At 34.7% G+C, this 22,199-nt stretch overlaps 3 protein-coding genes and 2 pseudogenes across 3 annotated transcripts; 4 read left to right on the top strand and 1 right to left on the bottom strand.

The window, feature by feature from the left end:
- Positions 1-1,873: 1,873 nt before the first annotated feature.
- LOC145562833 (xyloglucan galactosyltransferase XLT2 pseudogene) lies at positions 1,874-4,120 on the top strand (annotated as a pseudogene).
- Positions 4,121-8,141: 4,021 nt separating this feature from the next.
- Positions 8,142-13,007, top strand: LOC145562831 (DEAD-box ATP-dependent RNA helicase 7-like). The gene is made up of 14 exons (XM_081623240.1): positions 8,142-8,712; positions 9,515-9,649; positions 9,773-9,913; positions 10,035-10,146; positions 10,322-10,392; positions 10,580-10,734; positions 10,826-10,937; positions 11,021-11,122; positions 11,286-11,346; positions 11,437-11,605; positions 11,724-11,820; positions 11,911-12,008; positions 12,332-12,465; positions 12,571-13,007. The coding sequence occupies exons 1-14, from the start codon at positions 8,245-8,247 to the stop codon at positions 12,771-12,773; spliced, it is 2,058 nt and encodes a 685-aa protein (XP_081479366.1). The 5' UTR covers positions 8,142-8,244; the 3' UTR covers positions 12,774-13,007.
- Positions 13,008-13,578: 571 nt separating this feature from the next.
- LOC145564495 (mitochondrial metalloendopeptidase OMA1-like) lies at positions 13,579-17,506 on the bottom strand. Its single transcript, XM_081624790.1, has 3 exons — positions 16,233-17,506; positions 15,946-16,094; positions 13,579-14,291 (listed from the first exon to the last, which is right to left on the bottom strand). Exons 1-3 carry the CDS (start codon positions 17,169-17,171, stop codon positions 14,042-14,044), a joined length of 1,338 nt encoding a protein of 445 aa, XP_081480916.1. The 5' UTR covers positions 17,172-17,506; the 3' UTR covers positions 13,579-14,041.
- A 1,094-nt stretch (positions 17,507-18,600) lies between these two features.
- Positions 18,601-20,431, top strand: LOC145564494 (pentatricopeptide repeat-containing protein At2g22410, mitochondrial pseudogene; annotated as a pseudogene).
- On the top strand, positions 18,654-19,085 carry LOC145565664 (pentatricopeptide repeat-containing protein At5g08305-like). Its single transcript, XM_081625592.1, has one exon. The coding sequence runs from the start codon at positions 18,654-18,656 to the stop codon at positions 19,083-19,085; it is 432 nt and encodes a 143-aa protein (XP_081481718.1).
- Positions 20,432-22,199: the final 1,768 nt, after the last annotated feature.

Raw genomic sequence — 22,199 nt, 5'->3', positions numbered from 1 at the left:
CACTTATTAATAATTGAAGATAAAATAAATCCAATTTAATCTACAAAAGATTTACTATCCCACCATTAATAAAACATGAATAATTGAGGGATAAAAGGTGTAGAAATCACAAAACAGTTCAAGCTTTCATCCAACAAAGATTCCAGACAACTAAAGCTTCAAATGACGATCAAACCATTGAAATAGAGGCCTTATGTGTCCTCAACAAGTTGACAAATTACAACACATTCCGATAGTTGATTTTTCGACAATAGAAATATGTGAAAGTTATCCCAGAAAATTTGAAAATGAAGACTTGAACCCTTGTTCTTTCCTTTGTATTTGTGTGAGGATTGTCTCAACTTTCAATCTTCACACTCACTTACTCACTTCTTTTTCAACAAAATTAATGCACCTAAGCTTACTAAACAAACCGTAGAATAAGGGCCTGTTCTGATACGATTATTTTCAGTTTAGTTTAGTTCAGCTCTAATAATTTCAGTTCAGTTCATTTCAGCTCCTAATTTCCTTTTCTTATAAAATATTCCTTTCAGTTCAGTTCAGTTCAGCTCTAATAAGAGCCTGTTCTGATACGATTTTTTCTATTCAGTTCAGTTCAGCTCTAATAAGTTCAGTTCAGTTCAGTTCAACTCCTAATTTCCTTCTCTTATAAAATATTCAGTTCAGTTCAGTTCAACTCTAATAAGTTTAGTTCAATTCAGTTCAGCTCTAATAAGTTTAGTTCACTTCAGTTCAATTCAACTCTAATAAATTCAGTTCAGCTCAGTTTAGTCAATGAGAACAGGCCCTAAGCCCCAATTACACTTAAACCAAACAAGTAATAAAATGTTAAGAAAATGAGCCATCCAAATTGGACAAGGATAAAACACACTTTACCCAAACTTGGGTTAGACCCACAATAAATTATTCACCACAAATTAAATGAGAAAGCATAACAAAATCCTTTCTCAGTTTCTCTATTATATGGTTTCGTTTCATTATCAGTCTATCATAATAAACCTTTCCTAGTTAAAGACTTTAAGGCAATATTGTTTGCCTACAAGCTAGCTCATCTTTGTAATATAATGACTTCCATGAATGAATAACCCCCCTCTCCTTAGTTCCTTTCATTTAGATAAAAGAAAATAAATTAAATAAACTTTAATAATTGACCATATAAATTGTTCATGATCTGTGGCTTAAATAAAAGAAAATAAGGAGTAAGGACAACAAATTAAAAGCAGAGATAGAGCAAGAAGACAGGGCAGTGAAATCGCATACGGCATAACTCTTAGGCTCTTAACACAACGAACTGAATCAAATGATCTTTCTTTTCAAATTCATTAACTTCTCTAGATTTACAACTTTTGTGAAACAACTATGAATTATTTAGAGCTGCATTATTGGAGATAATGGATTGAACAGAACTTCTTCATTGATGAACGAAAGGTGTTTTTTATTTTCCTTGATGAGATCTTTGGTGGATGAAGTGGAGTAGAGGAAGAAAGTGATATAAAATAAGGGCTATTATACAAGTGATATAACTATTTCTAAACAAAAGTGTACAAGTATAAATTAAATCATTTAAATTTTGACAACAATACTATTCAAAATCACAATTAGTGGTGCAAGCAATATTACAACTTACAAGTTGTATGATTGTTGATTTTAAAATAATCTCAAATTATCGAAGCAAGTCTTAAAATTGAATTTGACTTATTGTTCTTGCTTTTAACATTACACTACTACCAAAATATCGATTACAAATTGGCTCTTGTCACGTGTCATTTGTTATTTGGAATAAATCATTTTTGAATATGAAGTTAACTTATTCTAACGATAAGGCCCAAACATCTCGTGTTTAATTTATTATTGAATTTTACAATACCCGATTATTACATCGTAAGATTGAATTATTATCTTGACAAAAATTATAGATTAATTTAGACTAGTTGGTGACATAATTGTTGAATGATTAATAAAATTATCAAGTTGCAATAATGCATAGACGTTAATCAATGTTTATATTCGTTTAGTTGAATTTTAATAATGTACAATTCCATTGCATATACATACGAGTATATGACTCACATACGAGAAATACATACACCTTTGCAACTCCCAACAGCTTTTCCCGCATTTTTTCTCCCTCCACCACCAAAATAACAACCAAAACCATCACAATTTCCGACAAAAATTCCCGGCCACCGGTGAATCCTCATCGGGAATCTTTTCTCATGCTTTCTAAATCGGGAACATTATCGTCTCCTCCAAACCACCAACCGCCCAAACCACAACCACCGCCACCACCATCATCGCCGACCGATTTCTTCTTCTCTCTCTTCCACCACCACCCTCGCTTATGTCTCCTCTCCCTTTTTCTCCTCCTTCAACTCCTCTTCCTCATTTCCTTCTCCGACCACCGCATGCCATTTCTCACCACCGCCACTTCCGCCGCCGTCTCCGCCGTCAACTCCACCGCCCCACCAACTAATCAATGCGAAAACGGCAAAATCTTCGTCTACGATCTCCCATCACAATTCAACTCCGATCTTTACAAAAACTGCGACAAATCAAGCGTTTGGGGTAACTGGTGTGGAGCCCTCTCAAACGACGGATTTGGCCGTAAAGTGACGGAAAACATTCATTTAATGCCGGAAAATCTCGCCGGCTCATGGTACTCAACTGATCAATTCTCTTCCGAGGTTCTTTTTCATAACCGTTTACTTTTTCACAAATGTCGTACATTAGACCCGGAATCTGCTACGGCGTACTACATCCCATTTTACGCTGGAATCGCAGTTGGTAAATATATGATGGATGAATTTAGTCCAAAAGATAGAGATCAACATTGTGAGAAAATGCTTGAGTGGGTCCAACGGAATTACCCGTATTTTAATAGATCCAACGGTTGGGATCATTTTCTTGTAATGGGGAGAATTACTTGGGATTTTCGACGGTACGGTGATCAAGGGTGGGGGTCTAGGTGTATCACCATGCCGTCGATGACAAATGTCACACGCTTATTGATCGAGAAAAACCCGTGGGATTATTTTGACGTTGGTATACCTTACCCTACTGGATTCCACCCTAGTATCCCCTCCGACGTCGTTTCATGGCAGGAGTTTGTTCGGTCACGTGAGCGGCGTTCTTTGTTTTGTTTTGCCGGTGGCACCCGAGGTTGGGTTGAAAATGATTTTCGCGGGTTGTTGTTGAGTCAATGTCGGAATTCGTCCGAGTCGTGTAGACTAGTGGACTGCAGCGGGGGTCAAGGGTGCGGGACGTCAGTGATCCTTGAATCATTTCTTGATTCGGAGTTTTGTTTACAGCCTAGGGGTGATAGTTTTACTCGTCGGTCTATATTTGATTGCATGTTGGCTGGTTCGATACCGGTTTTCTTTTGGAGACGGTCGGCTTATCTTCAGTATGAGTGGTTTTTGCCAGGTGAATCGGAGAGTTACTCGGTTTTTATTCATCGTGATGAGGTGAGAAATGGTACTTTGATAAAAACCGTGTTGGAGAAGTATGGGAAGGAGGAAATAAAAAGGATGAGGGAAAAGGTGGTGGAAACTATTCCTAAATTAATATACGCAAAACCTAATGAAGGGTTAGGGAGTATGAAAGATGCCATTGATATTGCTGTTGATGGTGTTCTAAAGAGAATTAAGGAGAAAAAAGATGAGGAAATTAATTTAGGGTGAGTATATGTTCATTATGAATATATAGATCACATATATGCACGCCATTGTTGCACACACGGAGCAACACCTTATGACACCGTCTAATTGTTAAGTGTGACATTGTGACAAGGTTCACTCTTATTAATTGAACAATTTCGAGTCGAAGTGGCTATCACACATGATTAATCAACGTGTTGCATAGTTACATTGTATGGTTACTAACCAAAGGTAAATTATTTTTATACACTATGCAAATTGTTAAGCGGTTTAGGTTAACAGATTGTTGTCGTGGTCACACCATGGAAGGAGGCAGCTTTCAATGCAAGAGATCAGAGAAACTACTCTGTATATAATTATATACAGCATAGCCATGCATGTATGGTAATTTTTTTTAGTTACGGTGAATTTATATAGTCATGTAGGTTAAACATGTAGTTTTATTAGTCTTATTTATTTTTAGAATTATCTAAACTACTATGTGATTCTAAATTTGTAATAATTATGAGATAATAAGTGTTTATGAAAAAAAAAAAAAAAAATTAAAAATTGCATTTTCACAATTGTGTATTTGTGTGCGTTGCATATTTATCTGTAAAGAAGTGAATTGGGTCACTCGTCGCTATCTACACAGTAGGCGCTCACTTTCAATAGAGCTGTAATTAACGGCAGCATTGTATGGGAAAGCTGTGAATGATAGTTCAGTTTGACACTTTGACTTTTTCAGGCTAGCTAGTATGGTCATGACTTATGGGTAATACAATACCATGTTAGCAATACTTCTAATCAATTGTTACTCCTCAACGACTCCTTTCGATGGTGTAGCATCCACAAGGTTGATCGGGAAAGAGTCTACATAGCACATGACCTAGCAACAACGAATCTTCGTTTATCGTCTTTTAATTACGTAGTATAGTTTCTTCTTTTGTAAGCATATGTCAAAAAAAAAAAAAAAAAAAAAAAAAAGTAATAGTGACATGGAGAACCCTTATTACAAGTCTTGTTCGATTACTTTGGCTAATCTTTGATTAAAATCCAATCTGTTAATTTATTGATTACAACTTCTCACTTTGAGATTATTGAAGATTGACGCATGATGCGTACATATTAAATCAAATCGAGTTTTAATCATTTTACGTAATAATTAAAGTTTGTTTATATTGATCAGGACAAAAACTTAGTAATTGTGAAATATTTATGGTAGATAAGTTAACAACATGCCAGCCTAAACAATTGGAAAGTTATGGGACATGCGTTGTTGCCACAAACCAGGCAACAGGCTGAACAAAATGGCGACACATTTGATAATTGATACTCTAACTGGAACGTGGGAATTAATTTGAGCATTTAAAAATTAGAATTAATTAAGGGCAAAAGCTAATGAGCGCGCCCCGGGCGTTAGATAAGAGAATTAAAGTGGAATTATTAGAGTAAAATTAACATTAATTACACCGAACGACGCGTGATTTTGTCATGCATTCCTAACTTAATACCATTTCAACCAATATAATTATTTTTTATCTAACGCCCCGAGACACTCGTTAACAAGATCCTTAATTAAATTGGACCACAACAACTTCAATTAGAGATTAATAACGTAGGCACATGGAGTCATCGACCATACATTTTTTAATTAGGGAGGGGAGTTTCATACATTTGTGGTGGGTAAATGCTGAATGGTGAGTCATTTTATATTACTTTTTTCAAAAAATAAGATCATCCGTCAATTTTAACAAATTTTAGTTTTGGGTTAGGCATGTAGGTCTCACCTTTAAACATATTCACTTGGTAAAATTAAATGCCCAAAACTTCAAAATACTGAGATAATAATCTTATAGAATATCAAGTGAGTCAAACTTTACTTTAGTCTCTTGCATGAAATATTTTGTTTTGAATTATTTTTTAATTACAACTTTGTAATTTTGTTATAGAAGCATTATAAATTTACCGTATTGAGTAATTATTTGTAAAGAAGGCTAAGGTGGTACATGTATTTATTTTATTCTTTGCCTCGTGATTAAGTTTGACTTTCCTTTGTCTATCATTCAAATTTATTAATATATTGTTAAATGTAGAGTAGTCCATAACTAATATGCCACTTGCATTAATCTATATTACTTTATATGGGAGTACTTAAATAAAAATCAAAGCATTTCATACTCCTATTTCATTTAAGTAGACATTATATACTGGAGTACCTCCGTTTCGAATTAGTTGTAATTTTAAAATATTTTATATCTCACAAATAATACCCCAAACTTACAACTAATAAGAAACAGAGGTAGTATTAATTTTAATTTTAAATCAAGTTTCATCCAAAGTAGATAATATGGTAGTTTGAGTGAGAAAAAACAATTGCTCCATATAAAATTTAACTTTTTTGTTGAAGGTGTTTATTAATAGCTTAATAAGTTAATATACTCCTAATAAGGTGGGAAAGCATTAAAGTATTGCCAATGGAAGATTTCAAAAAAAAAAAAAAAAAAAAAAGTGAATGGAATCTTTGAAACTCTTAAATATGATATGGTTCGACATTAGCTCCATCACATAATTTTTAATGGTTAACCTATGAATAATTGAATATAAAATATAGATAGACAAGTACTTGTATTTAGAAAGGTGGGAAAGAGACATGAGTGGATTGGACCCAAAATCAGACTAATATAGAACCGATAGATGTTAGTGGACTGGACTGAAGTATTAGTATTATCTGTACATATTTGGTTTTATTTGCGTGGATCAGTCAATCTCTACTTCAAATCCAAGCCCCGAAACATCATAATAAAAGCTCTTAATTGTTTTTCAAGGCCCAACAACAGGGGTCAATCGGTTAACTAGTTTACAACTAAGAACTAATGGACTATTGTTTTTTTTACAAAAAAAAAAAAAGAGAAAAAAAAAAAAAAAAAAAAAAAAAAAAAAAAGAGAGAACTAAATGGACTTTTTATTTCACAATCGGATTTATTTTCACATGCAATCACTTTACACCTGATAGAACGAATATTAGTTTAAAAAAGTCATGCTCAAACCGACTAAATTGGGATAAACAATTTAGGAAAAAGTGAGGTTGTATACTTGTATGGATGATAGGATGAGTTTGACATTTGACCTAAACACATTTCATTTCAAAATGTATTTTGTATCAACTTACACGGCTTTAACTTAAATTCCGGTCTATTATATAAATCCTCAAAATGTTTCTTAACTTGGAGTTTCATTTACAACTTAGCATATAGGGGATAGTTTAAGACATTAGTCTATATTTGATAGCATGTTGTTGTATTTGATAATGCACTGTAATAGGCGTAACAACTAGCTTATCTTCAATGTAAGTGATTTTTTTTCTCGAAAAATCATATTGTTACTAAGTTTATTCACCACAATGAGATAAGAAATGAAACTTTGGTAAAATTCTGCTATGTATTGTGCAAGTTGAATAGAGGAAAAAGATAGATGAGGGGGAATTATGATCGATGGTTGTTATTGTAAGGATTATTTTGTTTTGTTTTGAAAGTTGACCTTCCAAACTCACTGCGTTGTAATTCATTCACTTGCAAAAAATCGAAAAAGATCACAAGAGATTGTTCATACATCCGTGGTTTTACGATGAAGTCAAGCCTCTGCGACATATAGTGCGAAACTGTCCTTAGGATGAGTAGCTCTAGGCCAACGTGATCTAGAACATCAAAGGCATGACCATGACATTCTAAAAGTTCCTCCAATCCTGACTATTGTACAGACATTCGATCAATGATTAAAGGGATGCAATTTTTAACATTACTCGATCATTTTTTATTTTTTTTTGAACCAAGCCAAAGAATGTGCGAAGGCGAGAATGAACTCCTAAGTGGTGATACCATGCTATATTATAAGAATATATCACTTATTAAAGGGCGGTCTATGCCATTAATTAAATGTACATAGGATTACACAAAAAAAGGTTACACGTTTAACATTTACAAGAAATAGTAAAATACCCTTACAATAATGCTTTGTATCTATTAATCATGTAAAATCCAATGAAGGGTTAGGTATCATAAAAACAAATTTAAGTTTTTTTTTATCGTTTGCTGAATACACTATATTTAAAGACACAATTAAACATATGATTAAATCACTAAATCATAACAATATCAATTCGAGTAACGAGTATTATTTCAATTTTTTTTTTTGATTCAACCTAAAAGAATATTCATCATATTTCCTTCATTGTTCTTCTTGTGGTTATAAATTCATAACTCATACCTCATAATAAAAAACACATTAAACCTCAAACAAAGATATACTTGTATTTACTTTGGTTGTGAAAAATATCTTCCAAGCATATTCTTTATGCTAATTCCAATTATACCCCCTTAAAAAAAATCCAACGGCAACATATTCAATATAATAGGGTTTCATAATCGGACGGCTAAAATCACCCCGCCTCCAAAATCTAACAAACATATAAAACCACCTTAAACCCTAACCTTCTTCTCCCTCTTTCCCTCCTTCTGCAATTCAGAAAGAGGATTTTCGTCGCCATTAAACCTTCAATCTCTCTCCTCCATTTTTCTATCTCCTTTATTTTCTCTCTCCTCCAAATTTAATGCCTTCATTACCAATGATGATCGATTCCGTTACCCCAGAAACCCTAAAAAAGGAGATGAAGATGAAGTCGGAAACCCTAGATTCCGACACTACCAAGAAAGAGAAGAGTAGCAGTAAGAAGGATAAGAGTAGCAGCAAGAAGGAGAAGAGTAGCAGTAAGAAGGATAAAGATGAGAAGAAGAAGAAGCGTAAAGCTGTTGATTTAGATGATTTATCTGATAAAAGTGATACTAGCTCTGAATTAGTTCATGCTGTTGATTTAAACCCTAAAAAACCTAAATTAATGGAGGTTGTTGATGATGATGAGATTGAAAACCCTTATTCGCTTTCGAATTTCCGGCTTTCGAAACCGTTGAAGGATGCTTTGATTTCAAAAGGGATTAAGGCGTTGTTTCCTATTCAAGCTATGACATTCAATGATGTTTTTGATGGGTGTGATTTGGTCGGTCGTGCTCGTACTGGTCAGGTGTGTATTCATGTTTTGATTTTTTCGAGCTTTGATTATTACTTTTTTTTCAATGATTTATGAATTTGATTTTGGGTGTGTTATTATGATGTTTGTATGAAAATTTATTCTTGAGCTTGATTATAGTGTATTATTGGTTGTATGAAGAATTTTTACTACACAAAGTTGTATGATTTTATTGGTTTATGATTATTTATCACTTTAAGTCAATTTTAGTGTTTTTATGATATGAAGTATGTTATTATGATTAGTCTGGGAAGCTGAGTTGTGGAATTCAAAGTTTGATTTTTTATATGATTGGCATTGTGTTATAGGTTCATCGTATAATCTATTATGGGAAATTCTTAAATTCAATGACTTTATGAAGAAAAGGATGAATGAATGTATTTTAATTTATTTTGTTGCTTAGATAGGCAAGCTAATTGGTTAATACACACAATATAGCCTTTGCTAAGTACCTTAATTCAAATTTGATATGTATGTAGTGGAAGATAGTAGACTCTATCGTATTTGGTGGTTTTAAGACTTTTAATCTATTGTGAGGAGGGTTTATTATTAGAAAAATTCTATAATTTCTTGACAATGGATGTGTATTTGTCATTGAAAAAGGATGATTATTAACTATTATTACGAGGTTTTACCGTTTTAGTGAGATAATGTTCTGAAACTACAGGGTCTTAAGCTCATTACTTGCCTCGTTCTTATGTTGCGAAGCATTGTTGTATGTGTATAGTTGACCAAAATTTCTGATTGGCTTTTATTTGTTTGCTGCCGAAACAATTAACTCACTGTCATTATACAGGGTAAGACACTTGCCTTTGTATTGCCAATAGTAGAGTCTTTAGTGAATGGGCGCACCAAAACTTTAAGGAAAACTGGCCATGGAAGGCTACCAAGCGTCTTGGTTCTCCTACCCACCAGGGAATTGGCAACTCAGGTACGGTGTAGAAGATGCACTTCAATTAAATTTTTGCCCCTATGTCCCTAATGTCCACAACATTGATTAACATTTAAGATCTAATCTAGTTCATATGTTTTTTTCTTCTTTGTTTGTGTGAAGGTGCTAGCTGATTTTCAAGTTTATGGAGGCGCCGTAGGGCTCTCTGCTTGTAGTGTATACGGGGGAGCACCCTTTCATTCTCAGATTAGCAGCTTAAATAGAGGTGTTGATATTGTTGTGGGGACACCTGGTCGTGTAAAGGTATTGTTTGTCTGTATGATATATCATGCAAACCTGATATTGTTTAATGTTTAGCTCTTGGCTTAATTGATTCTTGCACTTGTGTCTCTATTTCTTAACTTGTTTGTGAATGTTTTTTTAGGATCTTTTAGAGAAGGGTGTTCTTAAACTTGGTTCACTGCTATTCCGTGTCCTTGACGAGGCTGATGAGATGTTGAAAATGGGTTTCATGGATGATGTTAAACTAATATTAGGTAACCCACATCTAACTATATCCATTTCAAACTGATTGTTGTCTGCCCATAAGTTTCTATCTTATCCCTTGCTAAGTTTGTACTTTGTAATACCTCCAATCCCATCCATCTTTTTGTCATATTTTTAATTACTATATTTCCACATTTTTTTGACAACCGGCTACTGTTTTTTCAGAAAAAGTTGATGACTTTAACAAAGTTCAGACGCTTCTTTTTAGTGCTACCTTACCCCACTGGGTCAAAGAGGTTTGTATTTCCCTTAACATTTTAATTGTTGTGAAACTTTTTATCCAATGAAAGATTAGCCTAGTAATTTTATGTGTAAATTATCGTTGTGTACTGATGTGCGGTATAAAATCAATGTTTTGCCTTCAATAGAATTTGGTGATAAATAACTATTTTGTGTTCTAAACAAAGCTGTTGTCTTGTCAAGATTTCTCGAACATTTCTCAAGCCTGCTAAGAAAACCATAGATCTGGTAAGTGATCAGAAAATGAAGGCCAGCACCAGTGTTAGGCACATTGTAATACCATGCTCTTCGTCTGCAATGGCTGATCTCATCCCAGATATAATTCGGTGCTATGCCAGGTTGGTTTGTTGTTTCATTCAGTTAATTCTACGCAGAAGCTCCTTGGCTCCTTACTAGCTAGCAACTTATATCTTTATTCTGTATATCCAGTGGAGGCCGTTCAATTGTTTTTACGGAGACAAAAGAATTTGCTTCTCGACTTTCCGGGTTGTTGACTGGAGCGCGACCTTTGCATGGAGATATACAACAAACACAACGAGAGGTATATCAATGAAGAGACTTTATGTAGTAGTTCTTGTTTATGCGATGTGGAAATTTAACTAACCTGTGATTTGCTAATTTTAGGTCACCCTTAAAGGATTCAGATCAGGAAAATTTATGACACTTGTAGCAACAAATGTAGCAGCAAGAGGTCTGGATATTAATGATGTGCAGCTAATCATCCAAGTGAGTATAGTGTTCTTGTACTCATCTTGCATTATGACTGTTAAACTTGATATTTATGATTAATGATTACCGTAAACTTTTCTTTGTTATTTTTGGGTTTGTGTGAACTACCACCCCAAATCAATTTGGGACTAAGGCTTTGTTGTTGTTGTTGTTGTTGCAGTGTGAACCTCCACGCGATGTTGAAGCCTACATCCATCGTTCAGGCCGGACAGGCAGGGCTGGTATGTGATCTTGATGGATGATTTTTTAAGTCTGTTTGATATAGCCGCTGTCATTGTGGACACTTATCTAAGGGTTGATGTTAATTTTAGGTAATACGGGGATTGCTGTGATGCTTTATGATCCAAAGAAAGCCAGTGTCAATAAAATAGAAAGAGATTCTGGTGTTAAATTTGAGCATTTATCTGCCCCCCAGCCTGCTGATGTTGCCAAAGCAGTTGGTGTTGAGACAGCAGAGGCTATCACCCAAATATCCAACAGGTAGTATATTTTTTTTTTTTGGAGAAAGGTAGTACATTATATAAAACTCTCCTTTACCTATAAATGACGCCTAAACTGCAGTTATCTTATAAAGTTGGACCTTTTTTTCCATGTTCAGTGTTATTCCTTCTTTCAAGGATGCTGCCGAGGAGCTTTTGAGTACATCTGGTCTATCTGCTGTGGAAATAATTGCAAAAGCACTTGCCAAGGCGGCCGTAAGCTTCTTCATCTGATCTTTGCATTGATGCTGTGTTGGTTGAGATTTCTCTTAAATGAAATTTGATGAGGTATGCATCTTTGAACAGGGTTACTCGGATATAAAGGAAAGATCACTTCTTACAGGCATGGAGGGTTGTATAACTTTACTTCTTGAAGTAGGTGGGAAAGAGATTTATAATCCAACGTAAGTTTTGATATTACTGACATTTGTTGTTGAACCTTACCTTTTGTTTTTGATTGGCTACTTTTAGCAGCAAGATGCTCCCTACCTAGTTATAAATGTTGTGTTTGTTCGAGTGGACTTTTCTGATGAGTTCAGGTTAATAGAAATGGAAAGTCACTGTCTTTTTATAGCAGTTTGAAACAACCCAAATTACAAAGTAATATACTTAAAACAATGAGAATTCAACAGAGTGATGCAGTATTATTTGCTGACTAGTGCTTTCAGCAATTACTACTTGTGAACTGGTTTTTCCAATGCTGGTATTAACTCTTTGCTCTATCCAGCTTTGTCTATACTGTGTTGAAGAGGTTCTTGCCCGAGGGGAAAGCAAATGAAGTGATGGGTGTTGCCCTCACTGCTGATAAGCGAGGGGCTGTTTTTGACGTCCAAGCTGATGATTTGGAAACTTTTCTTGTTGGTATGTAGATTTTAGATATTCTGTCAACTAAGATTCTCACTTTTGCTGAGTTAAGATGCTATTGTGGGCTTTTTTAATTTGCATTAACACTGATTACTATCCTAGGCTCAGAAAGTGCTGCAGGGGTGAGCTTGGATGTGGTTAAAACCTTGCCTCCATTGGAGGAAAGAGATATGTTCAGAGGAAGACAAGGCAACTATGGAGGTGGTTCTAGATTTGGTGGAAGAGGGGGCCGTGGCGGCGGATATTCAGATAGAAGGTACAGCTCTAATGGGTATGGTGGTGGAAGAGGGAGAGGTCGTCGTTAAGTGTTGTAGAATACAAAAATATCAAGAGAGGATTCTCATCTCATCGTGCACAAAGGTGCAAAAAGTTTTGATGACGAAAAGCATGTGTTGTATTTTTTTTTCTTCTCTATTTTCATAATGGATTTATTAATATTATTAATTTTTCTTTTTGAGATCTCTCATTTTTGGTGTGATAAAAATACATTACCTGATTAAGTGGAAACTCTAGTTAAGCAATACATTTATATGGGTCAATACCTCAGTGCACATTTAATCGCAAATTTTATAGTATCATCTTAGATTAATGTAAGTTGTTTTTGTTCACGGTAGCTATCATCTTACTGTAATTGACTTTAATAAAATGGAACGTATTCATGTCAAAGTGTTTTTCAAAAGTTAACAGGGGAATAAAAACATGGTCAATAGGTATGATTTACACCGACTAAAAAGCATGCTATATTGCAAAAACTTGTGTGTTCCTATACTGCAATCCAAATCGATTCTAAAATATATCCATTTTAGTTAAGTCTCTAAACTTCTCATCAAGAGAAATTTACTTGAGCATTCAATTTAGAACCCTATTCCTTTTCGACAACCAATTATTTTTCGAGCAGTCAAGCTGGTAGTAGTTTTTCAATGACGCCGTTGACACCGAAATGGAGTAATATAAACCCGAAAACTGAAATGGAGTAATATAATCAAATTGAATAAATGGAGTAATATAAACTTGAAAACTGTTATCATTGAAATTCAAAGCAATCGTAAAATTGCAAACCAAAAACCATGAATAGGAAGTAGAAAAACGATTGAGTATGAAAATACCTCGACTCAATGCGTCAACTCACAAGAGTAGATCTCTTCTTGGTTGTTCGTGTTGCATTTGATTCTTGACAGTACTGCAGCTCTAATCACTTCTGCTATGCTTCGTCCTATTTGGTCACCATTTTCTCCAGAAAATCAGATTTTCAATGAATTTGTGATTGAAACTGGGAGATTTTACAATCAGATTGAATACATTTTTTTAATTTTAATATTAGAGATGTATATAGAAATAATTTGATTTACATGGATAAAATTACAGTTATTAGTCTTAACTAATATTTGTTCAATCAGTCCAGTCGATAAAACTGGTTTCCATTAAAAGGCACATCCAAAATTGTTGGCGAAAACGCAAATCACATTGGAGTCCTGAATGGAAAAACTTGAACAGATGAACTCCATAAAAGATTCAAGAGTTATTTTGAAAACCACAAAACAGGCCAAGTTGCTGGAGATATAGATGTTTTTGGTTACAGAAAACCTTCAATTGCACGCCCTGCTGCAACTTCACGGTATATATTCACTGCTTCCTCCATTATATGAGCTCGAACTAATAGCTGTGCTCTTGTTTTCCCAGACGGATGGGTTGAAAGATAATCCCTTAGTCCTGATTCACCAGAGATCTTTCCAAGCTTCTCATATACCCGGGGTGCAGCTCGTGGGTCGTATCCAGCAGAAGCCATCAGAAGAAGTCCAATGTAATCTGCTTCTATTTCCATCCTACACGATAGACACAAAAAATAGATGCCAAAAAAAGCCTAAGCAATTCTGAAATTTGCAGCAGCAAGTTCCATCTTGACAATCTTGACAAATAAGAACCAGAACGATACAAAAACATTTGATTACTAAACAATGACTAGATAGAAATTGTCAAATGAAGGGCAACAAATCACATTAAGAACACATGCTAAATATGGTCTTCTCTTCTTAATAGCATCATTGTATAAAAACTACAACAGAGAGGGGAGAGGGATGTGAAATAGGAGAGAACAATGTCCTTGCCAAAAACCCAAGATTATTAAGAATATGCAAGGTAGTCAGAAAGGTTCAGAACAAAACGATTATGGAGGAATAAAATTGTTGATACGATCACTAAATGTTGGGGTAGTAGTATTGACAATAAACAGGAAGATTAACACCTGTGGCATACAAGTGATGAGCTATAATGATCGCAATGAATTTTAAAATGCCTTATGGTCCATAATTATAATTGGGTTACAACTTAAAACCATGATCAGAGGCACAGGGAGAACACAACTAATTATATCCAAGAAATGCCCTTTGCTGGAAACACAGTTTGAATGAGGAAAGAAAAACAACATTAACTTTCAAGTGGCATGAAAGCTTTAAAGAAGAGGTATAAATAAAATCCGAAAAGGAAGAGCTTATGACTTATGAGTCATTAAGTCAGACACTTCTAACCAAGTCAAGATCAACAGATGGGAACATGAATATAATTGGAAAACAAATCAAAATATTTCCTGGAATTTCCAACTTTAACAGGTTGCAATCCCTGTCTCAGGTAAATACACATAACATGTATACAAAGGTGAAAGCTATTTTTCTCTATCTATAATCTGAGGTTCCACCACTAAAAGGGCACCAGAGAGTCTGAGAGTGGATGTCAAGATTGATAATAATGTCTGATGAAAGAAGTTAAATGTTACAAAGTATGTGCAGTAACAGTGTGACATAAAAGCAGCTAGATGGCCTAGACGACTAACTTCAAATAATAAAAGATCTAAGGCCTAATATGAAATGACGAAGAGTTATTAAACCATATGACCAGTTGTGCATAGTCACTAATGTTTGAACACAATCCTCTCCAGTAAGTCCAGTCAGTCAGTCACCTTACTACTCTCCAGCTAGGTTGCACAGAAATGGATACGGGTACAAAAACGGGTACGGATACCATCCCTATGCCTCCCACGAGTCCCACCCCAATTTAAATCAGAAAATGGTAATTCATAGTTCACTAGGAAACCATCCCTCTTTAATTATCTTCTCTTTTATTCAGTTCTCAGAAAACAAAAAGACAATCAAGAAATTAAAATACTATGACAGAATTCACCAAAACCATCAAAGTCTAGTAATTTTTGCTCAATTTCTCCTTCTTTGTGAAGCTTATGATATGCCCTCAGATGTACGAATGATTCTGATAATACTTATACGTACAACGTAGCAGTATGAGAAGACAATTCAACTCTCAGTTATTATTTTATTGTAGGACAGGACCTTATGTTCTAAGGAAATTTATAAATAGAGGTTGAAAATAAAAGAAACTGAAAATTATGTCATGCAAAGGGATTTTTACTCCATAAAGAACATGCTATAGTAAATTATCAAAAAAACATATTAAGAGTAACAGACTTACTTTCGAGAAAAAGGAAGCCTCAGTAAAAGATTTGACATTGCATTGGCAAAATCAGGCGCGATGAACTGAACAAGGATCAGTTGTAAGATTGCAAGCCACAAGTTCTTTGTAATCTGTTCTGCAGAATGTCTAGCCACAGCATGCCCAACCTGACAAAAAAGACACCCATATAAAAATGACATCCACCATGGAAGAGACCTGACATATCAACACTAATGATCAAACAATTCTTTCAAAACACAAGAAAGAACAACATAACAATTTCGCAACCCAAAGTAATTGTATACCTCATGTCCAATGATTGTAGCTACTTCAACATCCGAGTTAAAATGCTTGAGCAATCCAGTAAAAACAACAATCTTCCCACCGGGCAAACAAAAGGCGTTGACAACCGGTTCATCAACCACCAAAACTTCCCAATTCATCCCTTCCAAATGCTCAGTATTTGCCTTAGCATTATGCTCCTTCCCCTTCTTCCTACTATCCTTAACCCAATTATCATCAAGCACCTCCTCCTCCTTACGCCAATTCTCAATTGCATTCTCTTCCAGCTTATCACTTAACACCTTCTGAGTTTCGTGTCCATTAGCCCCGTTATAGCTACCGCCTTCCACGGCATAGCCTGGATCACTCCACACTTGTTCATGGCTAATCCCTCTCTGCAATGACTCAATGATTTCTTTAGATATCAACCTAACTCTCACACTATCAGGGTGTATTGCAGGCAATATTTTCCCCTTATATTGTTTCTTCAACTTTTCAAATTCACTTTCCCCAATTTGCCTCTCTAGGGTTTTTGACAAAAGCACCAAATGCTTCCTCTTTGTATAGGGCACAATCTCAGAATTTCCAAAATAAACAGTAATCACAACACCAGAACCAATCACAATTACAATGAATAAATGCCTAGGATTCTGAAACCATGATTTAAAACCTCTTGGCTTAAAATGATACATTTGGTTTCTGTCAACATAGTAATTTCTCCTAGTAATACCAGAAATCAAGCTACTTTGATTATTCTTTAACCCATTACAATACCCAAATTTTGAAGAAATTGAAGGTGAACCAAATAACCCAGAAGACTTAAATTGATTGCAAAATAAAGAAGATGAACTGGAATCAACTCTTGGGACAGGAGATTGAACTGGGGTTTTAGGCAATAATCTAGAACTAAAGCTCCTGAAAGTACTGTAAACAAACCTTGATCTTCTGTACCATGACGCCATGATTTTAGGGGAAGAAAATGTGCTATCTTTGATCAAAATTCTTCAATTTCTGGATCATTTATGAACTGGGTTTCACGAAAAATGATTGATTTTTCGTAAATTGAATTTGTTACAAGATTAACGATTCTCGAGGAAAGTTAAGTTTTTTTGTTTGAAGAAAACTTTGTTTCTTGAATGGCAAGAAGGGCGTGAATTATATTGAAGATTTAAAGCTAAAATAAGGGTGGTGATGTAGAAGAATCTGGAAGTTTGAATAGAAGATTGTAGCCATTGTCTGAATTTTGGGAGCCTTGGAGGTGATTATTGATTAGGTTATTTAAATTGGTTTTACCCGGAAAAGGTGACAAGCTTTTCTTTCTTCAAAAGAAACTCCGAATAATTTGTCAAAAATGGAAACGGGTCTATTATTTGATAGGCAATCAAATTTAATTGAACTATAGAGTAGAACTACAAGCTATAATGCTATATGCCTATATCTATTTACTCGTAGAGTAGTAGTACAAAATATTTCAAATGTTCAAGTTAAAATCAAGGATATTTAGGGTAATACTCGTATAATAGATGTAGTGAATTATTTGATCGTACTTTAAAATGGATGATATAAATTGAAGTTGATTGTGTTCATCTTGATTTGAATTCAAATAGACATATATAGCTAAGTCGCTATAATTCCTATTCTATATAATATGTTTATGGACAAAAACAGGAAGTCAAGAAAGTTACTCAATCCATTAAATACAATTTGACACAACTGACCTGATTGTCGCCTTTACAATCTTATACTCTGAGTAAAGTATTCAACTCATATAAAGATGAATTGTTTAAATCTCGTTGAATAACCCGCCAAACTAAATTACATTAGGTTAGGGTGGTTTCACTTGCTTAGCACCAAGACTAAAATTATTAAAACTAAATTACATTAGTATTTTTTTTAGAAATTGAAAAAACTACGTAAGTTACCTTCGATATATAATTCACCATAGGAAAAAAAAAAGTTCCATATTACCAAAGAGGATGTTACTTAAATTTTTGCCCAAAATTGGTTGAAGGGCACTATTTGATTTTCGTAGCAAATAGCAACAATAAAAATTTGCGTGATTAGTTAGAATAAAAAAGAAAACTTTGACCAATATTATTGGTGGGTAAGATTTAACATTATGTGAGTATTTATAATCGTGTTAGATTTTCTTACTAATAATTTAACTAGTATTCTAGTACAAATGATAAAAGATGTAGACTAAACTGAAGTGATTTAAATCAAACGGAAGAAAACGGAACTGAATTAAAAAAAAAAAATGCCTAATTATTCTATAGGGTTTATTCTTGGTTCTCATTACAAAATGTGAACTTGATATTGAAATTTACAAATAATCTCATCACAAATGTAGAATTTGGAATCTTTAGCTTTAACTAATTTTACAGTTTATAACGACTCTTTGAATACTAATGTAACCGCGCAAAAGTTCTGGGAAATCTGCAACAATGATAGAACCCATTACTTCATGGTTCAAAATCTCAATTTCCCGCTTACTAAATCAATGCAAAAGCATGAAACAGCTCAAAAGAATTCATGCCCAAATTCTAAATTCCCCGAAAATTTCAGAATCAGACCGTTATTTTCTCACTACTCGTCTACTCTTCTTTTGCGCCATTTCTGAAGCAGGTTCCCTTTCTTATGCTAACAAAGTATTTACTCATTTGGAAAGACCAAATCTTTATGTTTATAATGCTTTAATTAGAGCTTATTCTAGTAAATTATATTCTGGGCAGTTCATTAATTCTTACCCCTCTTTAAATCTGTATATTCAAATGCTAAGAAATGGGATTTACCCTGATAATCTTACTTTCACATTTATCTTAAAGGAGTGTAGTAGAAGGGTTGATGGGTTAATGGGTTTGGCTGTTTATTCATAAGTTGTGAGATTTGGGTTTAATTATGATTTATATGTTGAGAATTGTATGATCAATTTGCTGTGTGAATGTGGGTTTTTGAGTTGTGCACAGAAGCTGTTTGATGAAATGCCTGAGAGAGATGTTATTTCGTGGAATTCGATGATTGTTGGGCGTTTGAAAAATGGGGAGCTTGATTTAGCATTGAGTATGTTTAGGAAGATGGAGGATCGGAATATTTATACCTGGAATTCTATGATATCGGGCTTTGTTCAAGCTGGCAAGCCAAAGGTTGCTTTGGAGTTGTTTCAGGAAATGCAGCTGATGAGGGATGGTGTAGTTTGGCCTGATAAGATGACATTTGCTAGTGTTATTTCGGCTTGTGCATCTCTTGGCGCAATTCACTATGGTGATTGGGTATATGATTATCTTCAGAAGAGTGGGTTGGAGATTGATATGGTGACTGCAACAGCATTGATTGACATGTATGGTAAATGTGGTCGTGTGGATAAAGCAGTCGAAACCTTCAAAGATATGACTAAGAAGGACGTTCTGGCTTGGACCGCCATGATCTCAGCCTATGCTCTTCATGGGTTTGGGAAAGAAGCTTTGGATCTTCTAAAGCAGATGGAAAAGCTTGGAGTAAAGCCTAATCATGTTACTTTTGTAGGAATTTTGTCAGCTTGTGCTCATGCTGGCTTAGTAGAGGAGGGCCGCTGGTGCTTTGACATGATGACACATCATTACTCTATTGAACCCCGTGTTTATCACTATGCTTGTGTAGTTGATATGCTTAGTCGAGCCGCGCTCTTTGATGAGGCAGAAAAGCTTATCAATGGCATGCCAATGGATCCAGATGCATATGTTTGGGGTGCTTTGCTCGGTGGTTGCCAAATGCACAAGAATGTAGAGCTAGGGGAGAAAGTTGCTTTGTGATTGATTGAATTGGATCCCCTGAATCATGCTTTCTACATTAACCTTTGTGATATATATGCTAAAGCTGGTAGATTTGATGATGTAAAGAAAGTAAGAACCTTCATGCAAGAGAAGGGAATCATAAAGGATATGCCAGGCTCCAGCATGATTGAAATTGATGGTGTTGTTAATGAATTTTCTGTTAGAGGATCACCTGAACTTGTGATGGATGAACTAGTTTGTTTATTGAGTAGACTTAATTATAAGATGAAGATAGGCTCTCACGGAAATGATCTGGATGAAATTTAGTCAACAAATTGTGAATGTTTATTGATATTATGGGATATTGGGATGTGAATGTTTTCAGTAGCTCAAATTAAACAACTGTGCCCAAGTTGATAAACTGAGAATCACCCCTATTGCTTTCTTTACTTCCAAAAAAACGGGAAGGCTATTGCAAGCACACCATTGCCAATGAGAATGATCATCATTCCAAACCTCTATTGTCAAATGTCGAGGAGCCTTGCGCTGCTTTCAGAAAAGTCACTCTCAGAATTCAGAAGCACGTCAAGACCAGAACTTCTTGTATCATTATAAAGGTAACATCTTTTGCCATACGGGAAAAGGATGTAACTTGTCATGTTATCATGATAAATGTTCTATTCTTGACAGCTCCTGATTATAGTTCAAGTAAGTTAAAGCATTTCAGATCAAAGGATACTGACATACTGTGTAGCTCCATAATAGAGTACTTTTCTTGGTCTGAGTAGAACACTGCTTGACTGCTTCTTTGACATGAATTTCATGCTTAAAACATCTTCAATGAAGCTATCTTGAACTTGGACAGGTTTCTAAATCATGAATTAGAATGCATCGTCCACATTTACAGCTCTAATCTAGATGAGAACAAGCTGTTGCTTTCACAATAAAGAGTCTGTGCTAGTGTTGCTAGATGCTATTTCAATTTCTAAACAGAAGATTGAAGTGTAAGACGATTAAAATTATAGGTGCTGGGATTGTCATTTAAGCAAAATATTTGCTGTTTCTTGTTTCGGGCTCAAAAGTATTGTTTCTGGTTAGCATCACTTTTTAGCTTGTAAACTAGATGACTTGATCTTTAGTTTGATAACACTGCTACACAATTAGCATGTTTTGCAATTGCTTCAATGTAGAAGTTGCTGAGAGGTGGATGCAACAAGCACATGTTTTGTGCCTGTTTGACATATAATGATGATCTGACTGTCTTGTTATGGATAGATTTGCTCTGATAACTGAATCAATTCTGATGCAGCCTCCAAATTTCACAGAATATGACCTCATGAGATTATGAGATTATCTATTGTACAGTTATTGCCCTCTGCACACAGAAGCATGCCAAACATATTATCAGGGTATGAAATGTTGACATTTTGCATTGATTCAGAATAGCGTAGCAAACTTGGTTGATATTTGCAAGTTTAGTGCTCTCTGCACGTAGAAGCATGCGAGACATCTAATTGGTGTGTGAAGCTGATTATTGTCTAGCAAAGCTTGGTATTATTGGTATCGAGTTGTTTGTTGTATGTTTGACAGTCTTTCAGCTTTTTTCTCGCTCTTTTAAGAGTTACAACTTATCCTAATCTTGATCTTATGGTTATTTTTTTTTTTTTTTTTTTTTTTTTTTTTTTTTTTTGTGTTAGCTGAGACTTGAGAGTTTAGGATGCTCTAATTGTTTGGAGAAGAAATCGGCTCCTTTCCAGTGAAGGCAAGTTAAAGCTGTAAAAGTGTGACAAAATTAAACTTCCAAAGTTCTCACAAGCTTGAATCTGGAGGATATAGTTGAAAGAAACTATGTGAGACCTAGGTGCAAAGGAAGTTGTCCTGATCACTTTTCAAGTAAGTATGTTTGAATTTCAGTACCTGAATCTTTTCTGATGAAAGGTCATGCCCTTAATCCTGTTAAAATATATGGTTGAACCATCTTGCAAGTATAATGGTTTTTAAGTTAATGAATTTCATCTAAAATTTGTAACAGATGTAAAATATTCACTATATGAAGTGCATGTCATTATTGGCTCCACTGCCCTGGGATGGAGGTAGACCATGGTTGTTTTCATAATGGTAGCATGATTAACATTTGCATTGCCTTCATGATAGTAAAGTAAAGTGAAAGGTAAATAAAAGGAAAAGAGAAAATAAAGAGCAAAACTCCTTTATACCTAAATGTCAGGCGTTAAATAAATT

This window comes from Chenopodium album, chromosome 10, assembly GCF_948465745.1.
Source record: "Chenopodium album chromosome 10, dcCheAlbu1.1, whole genome shotgun sequence".
NCBI classification, from domain to species: domain Eukaryota; kingdom Viridiplantae; phylum Streptophyta; class Magnoliopsida; order Caryophyllales; family Amaranthaceae; genus Chenopodium; species Chenopodium album.
The sequence above is the reverse complement of the archived record's forward strand: the minus strand, read 5'-3'. Positions and strand labels throughout refer to the sequence as shown.